Raw genomic sequence first — 15,358 nt, forward strand, 5'->3', positions numbered from 1 at the left:
AGGGTCTCTCGGGTGGGGAGCAGGAATTCCGGTACAGGAGCCATGGCTGGCAGGAGCTGCAGGCGGGGCTAGATCTCAGCTGCTCCCTGGAGTGGAGGGGTCTTAGCTGCCAAGCTGGAAACCCACTCCTCCACACAGTCTTGGAAGACACCCTCACATGTATGATTCAAGAAACACCTTTATACCAAAATGAATTTGTCTATTAATTCTGTTCTCTTGCATGGCTTTGACCCACCAGCCTCTAGGTATATCAAGTACTTTCAAAAAATTAAATGTGTTTATTGGGAAGAAAATGAGAACTAATTTTAAAGATAGAATATTGTGTTGAAAAAGACACATACGTCGGGGTGCTAAGGGTAGCTGGAGGGTGCCGCAGGTGAGGCCAGCGTAGACAGCACGGACAGACAGGGCCAAATGGAGGAAAAGCCTCCTCCTCCTCCTTTTCAGAAGTTAACTTAGATCTATCCCTGGGGAAAAAAGGAAAATTAAAAAGAAAAATTCTGCTTACCCAGTCCTCCAATACCTTTTTTTTTAATTTCATTTTATGACACAGTTTGATAGGTTCAGAGATTCCCAAACCCTCCCCCATATTGATTTCCTCCATATTGTTACCTCCAATATCCTCTGGCCCTCTATTCCCAGTGCCCCATGATGCAAGCTAATTGTTGCTAGGTACTATAAATGAAATAACAGTTTTTTGCTTGCCTGGAAGCCATCATCATAACATTTTCCCTGTGGAAGAGAACGATGCCTCTCACACAGGCACACAGTACATGCTTCTGGGTGCCAGTAAAGGCAGCCTCTATGCACAGGAGATCAAAAATCCTGCCTTCTGACAACCAATTTAAGTATTAATTTTTGTCCCACAACCATTGGTGGACGGGAGAATGTATTACATTGGCATGGCGTGGGGCGGAGCCACAGAGGGGCATCCCAACATGGCTCGAAATGTTTGTCTTTGTGCCTTTGTGGGTGCTGGCACTGTCATACCATTAAATACGACTCCCTGTCTTACCTGCTCAAGTTTCTGGTTTTCTATCCTTGCTCTGTGTACCCAAGATGGTTCATCTTTTTGACCCAGACCGTTAGCTGTATTATTCCTTGCTTTTGTTTCTTGTGTGAGATTCTCATTCCATGAAATTTCTGTACAATCAGCACATTTTTTAGGCAAATTCCTCTGAATGCTTTAATTGCAGATTGTGTCGGGGAATTCTCTCCCAAATGCTAGAGGATTTCTTTGTGGGGATTGTTCCGTAGGCGTCTGTGATTACCAGTGGCTTTGTCCCATGCAAATTCCATTTGCATCCTAGCACAAAGGAGCAGCCATTGCTGGCAGTGTGACGAGCTTCAGAGCTCTCCATGGAGCAAGTGGAAAGGAAATCAAATAAAACAGAGATAGATTTTTTTCGGGGACCCATCATTTGCATTTTTTTTATCCTTTGTGTACTCTACTTGGACTTCTCATATTCCTGTCTGTTTTGTCTCTCATGACTGTGTGCTCTCTGCATAAATAATACACTTTATTTACAAGATATGAGTTGTTCAGGTTTTACCATGCCACCCGACCTTAGGAACTCAGTTTTGAAAAGGCCTTCTAAAATCAGCTTATGCCATGGCCTCTGATAACGATGCTGCAGTTGGCAAACTGAGGGTTGCTGACCCCTCTGCTAGCCAACCTTCCCAAGAACTCGTGGAGTTCGCCCATTAGTTTAGTCAGCCCTTTCTTCAGACTTGGCGGCAGAAGCATTATTCTTGTGCAGGAGCCTGTACCGACTGAAATCAACAAGTCTTGTCTATGTGTAGTAAATACTAACAAGGGACAGGAAATGGGCCTGGCACTATACACTAGAGTCTAAAGTCTTTGCCTTGCAGGCACCAGGATCCCACTTGGGCGCGGGTTTGTGTCCTGTGTCCCGGCTGCTCCACTTCCCATCCAGCTCCCTGCCTGTGGCCCAGGAAAGCAGTCGAGGACGGCCCAAAGCCTTGGGATGCTGCACCCAAGCTCCTAGCTCCTGACAGCTCAGCTCTGGCAGTTGTGGCCAGTTGGGGAGTAAACCAACAGATGGAAAATCTTTGTCTCTGTCTCTCCTTTTCTTTGTAAGTCTGACTTTCCAATTAAAATAAATAGATCTTTTAAAAAAAAAGGCGGGGGTAGGACAGGAAACTAACCTGTTCTTTGTCCTCAAAATCAGGTTCTGAGTGACTAGGATCAAGGAATGCACTGTCAGGCCCTTTTGTCCTAAGGCATTGAAGTTCTCCCCAGAGAAATCTGACTGCCTTTTTCATTTTTATTGTTATAATTATTATTAGACTTATTGGATTGATTTTGAAAGGCAGAAAGAGGGAGAGACAGACACAGATCTGTCCATTTTAAGGAACTGGAGCGGTCATGGAGGAGCCGTTGATGCGCTTCCCAAGGACTAGTGGTAAAACAGAGTATCCTCGACTTGGGGTTAGACTTCAGTGATGAATTCTCCGAGAATCTAAGAACATTGAGCAGCTAATACGCACTTAACTAGGCACTGTTGTTTGAAAGAACTACAGGATATAGTGCCGTTGACAGCCTAATTCAGAAGTAATATTAGGATACATAATACCCAAAACAATTAGTTGCTATGTTTGTGTAGTTGATAATGGAAAACACACTGCAACAAAATATAACTTTGAAATGAAATCACTTCTGTTTTCTTCCAACCTAGTAAAATAAGTATTTCTGATTTAGTATTAGTTTTTCAGGGGCTAGCATTGTGGTGCAGTGGGCTAAGCCAACATGTACAGTGCCAGTGCCATGGCCTGGCTGCTCCGCTTCTGATCCGGTTCCCTGTTAATGTGCTTAGGAAAGCAGTAAAGGGCTCACGTGCTTGTGCCCCTGCTACATGTGGGAGACCTCAGTGAAGCTCCTGGCTCCTGGCTCCAGCCGGGTTAGCCCTGACTATTGTAGCCACTGGGGGAGTGAACCAGCAGATGGAAGATCGAGCTGTAGCTCAGTCTCTCTCCCTCTCCCTTTCCCCCTCTCTCTCCCCGCTTTCTCTCCCCTGGAACTCTGTCTTTCAAATAAACAATCACATCTTTGTAGTAAAAGCATATTTGTTTTTCATATCTTTATGGTTTTGTCAAAACTTTAGTACAAATAGAAGGAATAATTAAGGTTGGTCTGATACTTTTATCAATTTTATTTTGTTATTTTAACCTGTTAAACAAGATGCTATTGTATATTAGAAAGTGGCTGAAAATAAGAGGCAATGAATTAAATAGACCAAAATGATGAATTCTTACTGAGTGATTTCCCATCATTCATTAAACATTATATTAGTTCTTCTGAAATTTAGTAGCTGCCACTCTCATAGAATGAATAAACTTTTGTTTTTGCATCTTATTTAATGTCTTTATAATTATTCTTAATATGATTTTGAGAGCTAAGATTGTTTCTTTACGTATTCCTAAGAATACCTTTATTTATAGACGATTGATAAATTTGTAACAAATCACAGAGCAAGTTCATCTGAGCAACATAAACAGAAGGCTGTTGCGATGGGGGCCTTGAAGTAATACATTCTAAAGAGCAGGTATTCCTTTTAGCAGCTGCTCTACCTCAGAGCGCTGATGAAGAGAAAGCCCTGGTTTCACAGCTTCGCTGTGCTCTTTGTGCGCAGGATCAGTGATAAGAATATAAGACTAAAATGTCGTTTTAAACTGTCTCCTTTAAAAATTGATTGTCGGCTGATTTTTAAGACTCGGTGTTACTGCCTTCCAGGTGCTTATTACTGTCTTTCTTTACCAAGAGTACAGCAAAGTTTTATGCTCTGCTCTTCAAGTCCAACAAGGGGAGGGTGTGGTGTGTGTGTGTAAAGAGATGTGTACTTTAAAAAGTGCCCTTGGGGCCAATTTTGTTTTTTCCTGATCAATTTAGATGTGGATAGTTATCTTTATTATGTGTCCCATACATTAATACACGCAAAGTATGATTTTCAGAATTACTTAAGTGTATGCAGAAAAATGATTTAATTAATGTAGTTACATATTAAATAGTACATATTAGAAAAATACAACCATTTATTTATAAACATACATATGTGTATATATATATATATGCAAACATCAAACTCATTGTGTGATTTTAACATTAATCAGGTCTTTGGCTTGTATTCATCCCTGAATAGATGTTTTCCAGCACGAGCAATCAGCTGTCATTTTTTCATTCATTCTGTCATCATCAGTAAGAAATTTAGTACCTAATAGCATTTGGGCCACTGAGCAAAAGAAATTACTAGTTAACAATTGTAAGGCCTTGGCTTCCTATCAAAAGTGAAAAAGCATGACTCTCGAATGTGATGTATACAGATTTCTGTGTAGAGCTGTTCTTACACAAATGGATATTCTCCGTCCCCACCCCATCGCTGGCGTTACTCATGTATCACCTCAAGCCGAGAACGTGTATTAGAAAGGGTGTATCGTCCAAGAATCACTCTCCTTTTAAAACCTAACATGTGAGCATTTGGAGAAAAGTTACTAATGATTTCTGCTGCAGGTGCAGTCCCCTGTGGACTCCGCCACGATGTCCCCGGTGGAGCGGACAGCAGCCTGGGTTCTGAACAATGGCCAGTATGAGGAGGATGTGGAAGAAGCGGAGCAAAACCAAGATGAAGCGAAGCATGCTGAGAAGGTAAAACTGTCTCCACTGACAGTGCCCACAGTGAGACTGTTGGAAAGTGCTTAGACTTGGTGTCCTCTGCTGCCCACACCTGTGATCCCTTGACCCGTGTTAACCCTTAGTTGCTTATTTGTGTGTGGGAGGCCAGTGCTGGTGTCTGCATGTGAATATGTGGAGAGTGCCACCACTGTATGTTGTGGGGCAGCTGTTGGCCATTACTGTTTTATCTTATATTATAGACTGCCTTAATTTGGGAGACACTGTTATTCATTTCTAGTCATTTTAGGTGAATATTCAATGTCTGTTTAACTTGGTGGTTAGTCTTCAACCACGGCCAAAATAGTTTAAGACTAGACTTGTTCTTTGTATCTCGGTAACAGTTTGGATTTGGTTTTGGTATTTGCTTTGTTTTTGCCTTTTCTGGTTAAAGTTAGAGTATCTAGCTGTATACATAAATCCTAAGAGAGGATATTACTGTTGCCTAGGTTTTGTTTTTCATTTTTTTAAAAGAAAAGTTGACAGAGGAGGAAAAGGGTTGTCAGACGAGGACCTTGGCGTCTTACAAAGTGTTAGCATCTTTAGTTGACAGGTAGTTCACTTCTCCTGGCCAGCAGAATCCTAATCTGCGCCTACTGGTGTGGTCTGCCTCTTCAAACCTGTCATAAAAACTCTTACCTTTGACCTTCCGGGTTAAGACGCACACAGCGATGGGGAAAGCCCACAGGAGGCCCACGGAATCATATGGTCTGTCAACCAACAGCAGGCAGAACTCAACATTGAACGAATCTATAGCAGATTAGTTTTTAAGTTGGTAATCTCGTATGACCTGCATATGGTATTATAAATATCAGATGGCCTTTGGCAGAAAAAGGTTCTATCCCTTGGTTACAGCAGTAACATTTGGGTGGGCAGTAACTGATTATCTGCTTATCAATTATATGTAAAAATAGATTTCATTGTGCAATATATACAAATCTATCCGAAATTGTGGATGAATTTGACCATTCACATAAACTCTGCTCCTCACTTCATTAGGAAGTGCAACATTCCAGAATACCCACACCTCAACAACAGCCCTGTCAGGACAAGGAAGGGCCGTGTAGCCGATTGAATTTTTGAACTTATGAAAAGCTCCTTAGTGAGAACTCAGACAAATACCCTCCAACAAGAACAGTCCAACATGAGCCGCGAAGACATGGCATGGGAGTGGCCCAAGAAGTAGTGGCGCTCTGTTCTCGAGAACACGAAGCTTTGCTCGGTGCTGGTGAGCTGAAGACTTTATGCAGGCCTAGTTGCGGATAAAGCAGCAGTAGCCTCACGACTTTAATATTCTCTGTATTGATTTAGTGGGTTAACATTGTAGAAATCTTGTTCACTGGTAGCGTGAAGGAATGCTACTCCTGGAACCAGGAAATGTCAGCCATCCTGTTACTGTAGGAGGCATGGCGATAACACAGAAATCATGTTTCTCACAGACACAGGCTCCTGGACTATTTTGAGAGATTTCTCAGTCTTCTAAGTACCTGGGTTTTGTTTGTTTGTTTGTTTGTTTTTCTTGCCTCATTTATACCATCACAAATTGGATATGGCTGGTAGCAACTGGTGATTTAATGTGGAGGGAGGCACGTTTTGTGGAAATCCAAATGCCAGGCTCAGCTTGAGGACGATGTAGCTCCACTGCCATCTCTGCCAGCTGATAGTGTCCGTGAGCAGACAGCAGTGGGCAGTGCAGCTCGGGTAGCATCGGGGCGACGCGGCCCAGGGCTTTTTCAGTGCGAGTCACTAAGTTCTAGAACAGTAGTAACTGGTGTCTGTCTTGTCTTTGGTGCACTCCTTCTCTGCTTTAGTACGAACAAGAAATCAGTAAGCTGAAGGAGCGCCTGCGCGTGTCCAGCCGGCGGCTGGAGGAGTACGAGCGCCGCTTGCTGGTGCAGGAGCGGCAGATGCAGAAGCTGCTGCTGGAGTACAAGGCGCGCCTGGAGGACAGCGAGGAGCGGCTGCGCAGGCAGCAGGAGGAGAAGGACAGCCAGATGAAAAGCATCATCAGCAGGTGGGCAGGGAAGCCGGGACGCGGGCAGGTGCTCAGAACAGCAACACGCGTGTCCCCTGCGGGGTGCAGTCCACGGGTGGGCACCGCCAGTGAAGAGAAGATTGTTTTTCCTTAACCGTGACAGTTTAAAAAATAGAGATACAGGGGCTCACTTGACATTTCAGAAGAAAGCTCTGTTTAAAGAAATCTAAATAGCCTGGGCATTGGGCCTAGAGGTTAAAACACCACCAGTTTAGGAGGCCTGCTTCCCTTGCCGGGATGCCTGGGCTGGATTTCTAGGAAGTTCCTTAGCCTGCTTCCCACTGAAGTGCAGAGAACTGAGTACAGCCGCCCCTGCGGGAGGCCTGCTTTGGATAATCTAACTCCAGCCCTTGATCGGGTGTGTGTATGTGTGTGTGTGTCACATTCTCTCCCTGCCTCTCAAATGTAGTAATATATATTTTTTTTAAAAATTCAAGTATACAAAGTCCAAGATTAACATCATTTTTAAAAACAGTCCAAAGACAAAGCAAGGAGTTGCATTGGTTATCTTAAGGGCCAGAGGGCCAAGAATACCACAGATGCCGTGGCAGAATAAGTGAGAAGTTAGCATTTACATGTTTTTCACTGTACACCAGGAACTTTCCTAGGCACTTTAAAAATGAGAGGCTGGCATCGGGGCAGAGTGGGTAATCCCATATGGGCCCCAGGTCGAGCCCAGCTTCTCCATTTCCCAGGCAGCTCCTTGCTGGTGTGCCCAGGAAGGCAACAGAAGAGGGGTCCAAGTGCTTGCGCCCCTCCACACATGTGGGCCACCCCGAAGAAGCTCCTGGTTGCTGGTTCCAGCCTGGCTCAGCCCTGGCTGCTCTGGGCATTTGGAGAAGTAAACCAGCAGAGTAGAAGAGTTCTGGTCTGGTCCGTTCTGTCTCTCTCTCTTCCTTTCTCCCATGCCCCTTTCTTTCCTTCCCTCTCTTCTCTCTCCTTCTCTGTAGTTCTCCGTATCAAATACATACATCTTTTTTTTAAAAATAATTTTAATTTGTTTAATTTTCATGCAATCTCAGAGTTAGGCATTATTGTTTTTTAAAGATTTATTTATTTTTCTTGCCAAGTCAGATATACAGAGAGGAGGAGAAATAGAGAGGAAGATCTTCCATCGGATGGTTCACTCCCTAAGTGGCTACAATGGCCGGAGCTGAGCCGAACTGAAGCCAGGAGCTTCTTCCAGGTCTCCCACACAGGTGCAGGTCCCAAGGCCTTAGGCTGTCCTCTGCTGCTTTCCCAGGCCACAAGCAGGGAAGAAGGGCTGCCAGGATTATAACCGGCATATGGGATATTAGAACCTATATGGGATTCCCAGTGTGTGCAAGACAAGGACTTTAGCCGCTAGGCTATCATGCTAGGCCCTGAGTTAAGCATTATTATTCTAATTTTACAAATGAACAGGCAGTAGATGAATAAAGCCACTTGTCCCAAGCCACGGAGCAGTACAGCAGGAGGGAAAGCAGCAGTGGCCGGGCTGCCGAGTCTGCTCGTGAACAGGAGGCCTCCGTGGTGTCGGTTGCTGTGCGCAGGTCAAGGCAGTGGAGAGAGCAAAGGTTTAATATTATAGAAGTAATTGGCAGTCTTACTGAAGCTAGTGTATTGGAGTGAGACTTCACTGGATTACAAAATGGTGAATGAGAAAGACTCGGGAGTGCTCAGGAAACTTAGTTCTGCACGTGAAGAAAGGAAGAGAGCTTTTCCATGGCTAGTTGAAGTATTTATTTGAAAGATAAACCTCCATAGAGAGAGGAAGAGCTCAGGAGAGACAGCTTCCATCTCCTGGTTCATTCCCTGACTGGCTACAATAACCACAGCTGAGCAATTCCCAAGCCAGGAGCTTCTTCTGAGTCTCCCATGTGGGTACAGGAATCCAAAGACTTGGAACATCTGCTGCTGCTTCCCAGGTACATTTGTTGAAATCTAGAAGTGGAGTAGCCATGACTCAAACCAGTGCTCATAAGGGTTGCCAGCACCACAGACTGCAGCTTTACTCACTGTGCCACAACACCAGACCCTTGGTTTGATATTTTAAGATGAAATAAGTTGTGCTGGGGTGATAGGTGATGCCTGATTGAGGAGAAAGAAGAAATGAAGAGATTAAATGCATGGGAGCCAATCACGGACACAAGTCAGCCTCAGATGTCTTCTCAGGAGAGAGCCAAGACAGAACGGTTACAGGCCTTGAATAGCAGAGAGAGTAACAGTGACAGGTTTTGAGTTTCTTGTTCTGTACAGTGCCTAGCCCTCTCTCTGGAAATGTTAACATTTCCTCCTGCCGCATTCTAGGCTAATGGCTGTGGAGGAAGAGCTGAAGAAGGACCATGCTGAGATGCAAGCAGTTATTGACGCAAAGCAGAAAATAATCGATGCGCAGGTGAGCGGGCTACGAGTCCAGCAGAAGGCACTTGTTCATAGTAACTGTCCCCCCCGCCGCTTGCTCACCCTTGCAAATGCCAAGACAGGGCCTGGAGAATAGGTCATTGAAACGTTCTTGGCATTTCCTTTCCAAGATTAATTCAGTTTCCATGTGACCTCCATCATTTTTCTTGCTTTCACTGGTAACAACTCTGTTAACCCAGCCAAGTGTTAGCGTGCTTAGTGCGGTTGCTTGACACATCTCAGCCTAGTGCATGATGGGGCTTGCTCCTTGCCTTACTGGAAGGAAGACTTCCTCTAAGAGGGTAACCGCAAAGTGCACTGCATGTGTCTGGCTTGTGAGCTGCACCAACCACTGCTTGGCTGTGCCGTTCATGTTCTGTCAGTCAACGCCCACTGCCTTAAGCCTCAAGCCCCCAACAGTAATGGAATTGTAGAGGAAAGATAAGAGTCGTTCCCTCATTATCCTTTGGATGGTGGATGTGGCATTGCTACTTGGAATGTGCTTTTCTGCCCGTTTTTGCTGGCACTGTGCTAGAGAGCCTCTTTTGATGACAAAGGTTGATGGATCAGAACGTATCCCTGTTCTCAATGAGCTTGTGCCTGTGCTGCCCCTGGGATGGGGACTGCCAACAAGAGCTCACAGGGACACACCCTGGTCAGAGGAAAGGCCAGGAGGCAGACAATGGTATTTAACTCCTTTTCTCTTTATCAGTGTATTGCTTAAAGTGAAACAAATAGCAAACATCAGGTGCAGCTTGATAGCCGGTATTCTGGAATGTACTACCTCCTTGAAGACAACTCAGCCAGATTTTCATTTCTCACCCTTAAGCTGTGGGAGAAAAAGAGAGAGGAAGAGAGAGAAATTTTGTTCATCAATGTTCTGTTCTCTTCCCTGCAGAATAGCCCGTGGTCAGGCTAGAGCCTCCGGTGTTCTTAAACATGCACTTACCAGGCTAGATTCAATGTGGTATGGGATCAATGTAGGATGGGGTTTAATTTTCAGAGGAATTAGGAGCCAGGCTGAAAACATGACTGAGATAGGTACTGTGTCATAGCTTGGAGTCGGGTGTGAGTTGGAACACTGAGCCGTGTAGTTCCCCAAAGTATTTTGGATTTTTACAGTTTTTGGATATTTAGATCTGCAAAGGATCAGAAGAAAGTCTTACTGCAATTATCCTACTGATGCTTTCAGTTTTTTAACCTTTCTAGGTGTCCCCAAGGTAGATGAGGGTGGAGACCAGGCCGTCCTACTAACCATACCATAGAAATTCACCCCAAAAGTACAGGAGAAACAGCTTGGGTAAGAAAGGCAATTTAGTTAGGAAAACTGCTGTTGACAAGTTTTCACTTTTGGAGTTTCAGTGTAACAGTATAAAGAACTTTTGGAAAGTTCTACTAATCTTACCATGAAGAGAAGTTCCTAAGGTGATAAAACAGGCCTTTGTAATCATGCCAGCTGGTCTTCTGTGTGCCAGTGTGGCACAGAGGGTCTTGGGTATGCCGGGGCTGTGGCTCTGTGCACATGGGCTCACAAGACCTAATGAGCGTCTGAGCTCCCCACCTTCATTCTGCCCCGATGTTAACATCCACAGTGAAGTAACTAGGTACGGAGCAGAGTCATGGACCCAGAGCCAGTGAAGGAATATGATTTATCAGGGTTCAAACGTTCAGACAGTAAGGACTTTCTCTCCATTAACTGGGAAGATATCTCAGAGCAGGGAGGGGAGAAAAGCACACATCACCGACGGACTTGGGATTGGGCTAATCCAGTCAACGTGTTAAGTCCTTAAGGCAGGGCTTCCCATATGGTTTGGTTCCCTGGCCTGGTTTTTGGAACCAAGGTGCCTTTGAAGGCACGATGCTGTGCCAGTGGGTCAGATCGTAGCAGGGTGGCCAGATACAGAGAGTTAGCACTCAAAGACAGGGTTTATTGTTTGATTAATTATTCTACCAGAGTCACCCAGAGCCCTAAAGAATATCTGGCGTATCTACTAGACTGCATTTTGAAAACCACTGCCTGTACCATGTACAAACTATAAACATGGAAAGGCAGTTAGAAAAATTATGATCTCCTTAAAAAGGAAGCATTCTGAATTCCAAGTGTTGGCTTACTAACACAATAAAACCTTATTATAACAACGCCAAACAACAGCCTTTAGCATCCTTTGTGGTAAATGACTTTTTATAGTAGATCCCTTCTCTTGTATGGTTAAATCGTATGTCGTTAAGTGTTTTATGGGGAAGAGCAGCCCTTCTGGCATCATTTAATAGAATGAAGACATGTTTGGGGGTGAAAACTTCCCAGAGAGGTGACCTATACTTTGTGTCCCTGACGTGTTCCTTAGTGCAATGGTAGCAAAATATTTATACAATAATAATATTACTGTGTCTGCATGAATCAGTTGGCTTCCTTTTGCTAGAGTGAAACCCCACGCTTGCCCGAAACACGAGCACTGGGGTGCCCCCTGAGCTGGTCTTCAGCTCCCACAGGAGAGCCTTGTGCTCCTTGAGTCACCTCGTGCCGCGAGGCACAGGCCTCTGACTAGGAGGTGGAGCCCTGCGCGGGTGAGTGTCGTCACCTGTGCATGTGGAACTCCTCGTGGAACGCTAAAGGTGCCACCCAGGAACCTAACAGAGCAGAGCAGGGCACGAGGAGACCTTCCAGCCCCAAGCATGAGGAGGCCTCGCCTGCAGGGTGTCTCCCAGTGACTCAGAGGGAGAACCTGGAAGGGCTTCCTCCTGGAGAAGCAAAGCAGCCACCTAGGTACTGTTGCAAGTGATATCTCCGCTGTGTTAAATTACAGGTCATAGATGGAGATGAGATTGTTCACACAGGCAAGTAAACCCGTCTGTGCTCTAGCTGAGCAGTTCCCAGCCCTGGCCAGGCACGGCCTCCTACACATTCCAGCTCCTGCCACTTCCTGTCAGACACGGGTTACGTCACTCAAACCTCTAGTCCGGACGAGTCAAAATATCAGAGCTTCGTTGCCTATGGAATTTCACTTTCCAAGATACCTGTCTTGTTTTTTTCTTACTTAGTGAGAGTGTAGTGGGGGAACTGAAGAAGAGCTTCTCTCCCCAGAATTACTGTTGGGTGTTCAGCAAGGGAGTTGCTTGGCTTTGCTTCTTACCTTTATGGTCAGTTAGTGTCACAGTCTTAGATTACAATTCTTGGTCTTTTTTACCCAGTAGGAGTTAAACAATTTTCCATGAACACATGGGGTTTTTTTTAGATGAACCTTGAAGAAGTCTGCTTTCCTTAATATTGGGTCCTTGCAATTTAGCCCAATGCTGAAATATCTTTCTTCTTTAATCATTGCAAGAGATGACTGTTTTGCTTAGAGATCATTTCTAACCATGGAGCAGAGGGCAGGGATGTAATGATTGGCTCGTATCTATTTCCTGGTACCCACTGGCCAGTCCTAACCTATCAAAAAGAAAGAAAATGTATGAATTATCCCAGCAAATTCAATTGGCTCTAATTTTTGTAATGATTTTCCTTGAAAAGCCTTATAGCTCTTTGAGGTTTGCCAGCCTTTAAATCAAGTTACCTTCCCCAAATCCCACGCTGGATTCGTGGCTGGGTAATATTGCTTGGTGTATGTTTGCTTATGACCTCAGTACTCCCTGAGGGAAGGACCATTTTTTTAAGTGTTAACAAGCACAAACTAGTTTGTTGTTGCTGCTGTTTCTGTGCGTTTGGAACTCTGGCCACCACCTGCACTTGCTGCGGTGCAGATCCCGCCCGGCCCAGCATGGTCGCATAGCTAGCGACCAGAGGGAGGCATCTGTGGGTGCCACGGTCCCACCTGGCCTTCTTCCTGCCCTCTGCTCCCAGCAGCACGGCTCCAGCCTGCAGTACACCTCAGTGCCGTGTGGCCACTGCTTTACAGAACAGAGCAGCAGTGCCCTTCAGCCCTCCTGCCCTCGAACCTTGGCAGGTGCTGAGTCTTCCCTTGCTCTCCCCCCGGGTGAAACAGAACAGCTTGCAGAGCAGGGAGACTCTGTCAGGCTCTGGGGTTCTTCCTCGTATGCTGTTTGTTCTTTAATTTAGTGAGCATGAGTAAAGACTTGATTAAATTTGTTTTCTGAAGCATATGGGCTTTATATTGGAATGTTCTGGAGTAAATTACCTAGATGCTGAAGCTAAGATCAAGAGATCTCTCCTAATCTTTCTGAAGATAATAATGTTTTGCTGAGGTGGTTTTATTTTGATTGCCTTTTTTTTCCCTTTTAATTCACCCCCCCACCAACCACAGACACACACCTTGGGAATTTTTAATATGTGTATTCAACAAACCTTAGTATGAAAATAATGGTTCCACAGGAATTTTGTTCAGATACTCAGAATTGAAATGCAAGCACTCTCCTTAGCAGGCAGCTTTCCTGGAGTGACCATGAGCTGGAATGGGTCTCGGAGCCTGTGTTCTCTGTCTGTCCTCATGTCCTGTCTCTGGCATCCCCTTTCAGCCACACCTCCCTCCCTATGGTCAATAACTCCTTGGTCTGAGCTTTTGGCTGCCTTCCTTCTTGCTATTGCATCCTCACCTTGTTGGTGACTCTGAACTGCCACTATGTATTGTTTTAATTTTGAGCACAATGTGAATTCTTGCCAAGCCTGAGTAGTATGCCCCTTGGGGGCTCAGAACCCATAGATCACATGCACTTCTCCTCTGTGAAATGAAACCTCTGGTGCTTCTTTCTTTGCCTTCTAATTTCCATGTTTCGGTGTTGACCAGAGAGCCCTTCAAGCAGTAAGGTGCCTGACACCTGTGTTGCATAATTGGAATGTATACATGGTGTCATTTGTATATGGTGGCCTAGGGTCCCAGGAGATTGTTCAGAACAAGTCCTTCTTGCTGAAAGGAAACAAACAACAACATAAAATACCTGGAGACTGTGGGCTCAGGGAAAGCCGAGCTTGGTGAATGTGCAGAAAGAGGCAGAGACGTTCCATTTGTGTGGGAAGCTCCCTGTACTGCTGTTTGAGAAAGCATCAAGCTAGTTGTCAGTAAACTACCCAAACCGTGCTACTTCCTGCCGTGAGCCCGAATAAAGCCTTGCTTGGTGTGTTACAGGAAAAACGGATCGTATCGCTGGATTCGGCCAACACCAGACTGATGAGCGCGCTGACGCAAGTGAAGGAGCGGTACAGCACGCAGGTCCGCAACGGCCTCTCGCCCACCAACCCCACCAAGCTTTCCATTACGGAGAATGGTGAATTCAAGAACAGCAGCTGCTGATGGGCTTTGTGAACGTGCAGACTGAGCGGGGAGGCAGAAGGAAGCTGACCCACCCTCCCGTACCCAGCCCCTCCAGTTTACAGAACGCTGCCCCTTCAAAATGGCAGTGTGGCAAGGAGCTCTTGAGTGAAGAAAGGAATCTTGTCTTCCAGGGATGAGACGAAGACTTCCAAGGTCGATGCTTTCGCGCCGTGTCTCTGTGTACATAGGGAACTTAGTTCTGGGCCATGTACAGAAAATACCACTGTAAAATACCAGATGGAAGTTAATAATGTAGAATACCTTTTTAATTATTGCTATTTTATTATTGTTTTTCCTCTTGTTGAAAGCACTGCAGTTGTTAGAGGAAACGTAGGAAGCGTGTTTGGGGGAGCCAGGAGCCTTGGGGTGCAGTAGGTGGAGACCAAGCGTCCAACAGAAGCTCGTGGAGTACAGTAGGACCTTGACAATGAATTTCAGGGATTCGTCTGCCAGTTTAGAAACCCCACTTTGACCCCCGTGCCCTTTAGGAGAACATGTGAATACCAAGAGACAAAGCGATGATGTATCCCAGGAGGAAGCAGTTCTAGTCTGGTGAGACAGCCAGTGGCCTGGGGAGTCACTGTGTCGGAGGACACGAGCAGAGCTGGACTTCAGGAGCGACTTGTGCTCAGCTCCCGCCACTGTACCTGTTTCTCCCATCTGGAGCAGCTAGGAATTTTCTGTTTTAGATAGGGGGTTTTGTTTACCCCAGCTGTAATAAAGGATGGGTTTTTTTTTTTCCTCTTTAGAGTTTACAAAGCTATAAATATATGTGACTCCAACCATCCTCATCTTCACTCATCCACTGCCCTTCCCTCTGCGTGGTGGGAGCAGTTTTCACCAACAGGGTCCACTCTCCCTTGGAGAGGTTGTTTAAGTGTGCTGCCCCTAAGCCATCCAAACTACACACCCTTTCTTCACATAGAAAAGGGCTAACCGTACCATCACAGCAGTCTCGGAGTGTTTCCTATGAAAACCCATTTCCTATTT

The 15,358-nt window shown here is 45.4% G+C and overlaps 1 protein-coding gene across 4 annotated transcripts in view; it reads left to right on the forward strand.

Moving 5' to 3' along the window:
* RASAL2 (RAS protein activator like 2) overlaps window positions 1-15,118 on the forward strand; it is a 344,868-nt gene extending 329,750 nt beyond the window's left edge. For 2 of the 4 annotated variants that reach the window (XM_058660706.1, XM_058660704.1), the window contains exons 15-18: window positions 4,529-4,663; window positions 6,499-6,701; window positions 9,012-9,099; window positions 14,183-15,118. In XM_058660706.1, the coding sequence (XP_058516689.1) occupies window positions 4,529-4,663; window positions 6,499-6,701; window positions 9,012-9,099; window positions 14,183-14,347 (591 nt within the window). In that variant the 3' untranslated portion in view covers window positions 14,348-15,118. The remainder of the gene's footprint in view (window positions 1-4,528; window positions 4,664-6,498; window positions 6,702-9,011; window positions 9,100-14,182) is intronic. The other 2 variants (XM_058660707.1, XM_058660705.1) reach the window with 1 other exon arrangement.
* Window positions 15,119-15,358: the final 240 nt, after the last annotated feature.

Source organism: Ochotona princeps, chromosome 2, assembly GCF_030435755.1.
Source record: "Ochotona princeps isolate mOchPri1 chromosome 2, mOchPri1.hap1, whole genome shotgun sequence".
In the NCBI taxonomy this organism is placed as follows: domain Eukaryota; kingdom Metazoa; phylum Chordata; class Mammalia; order Lagomorpha; family Ochotonidae; genus Ochotona; species Ochotona princeps.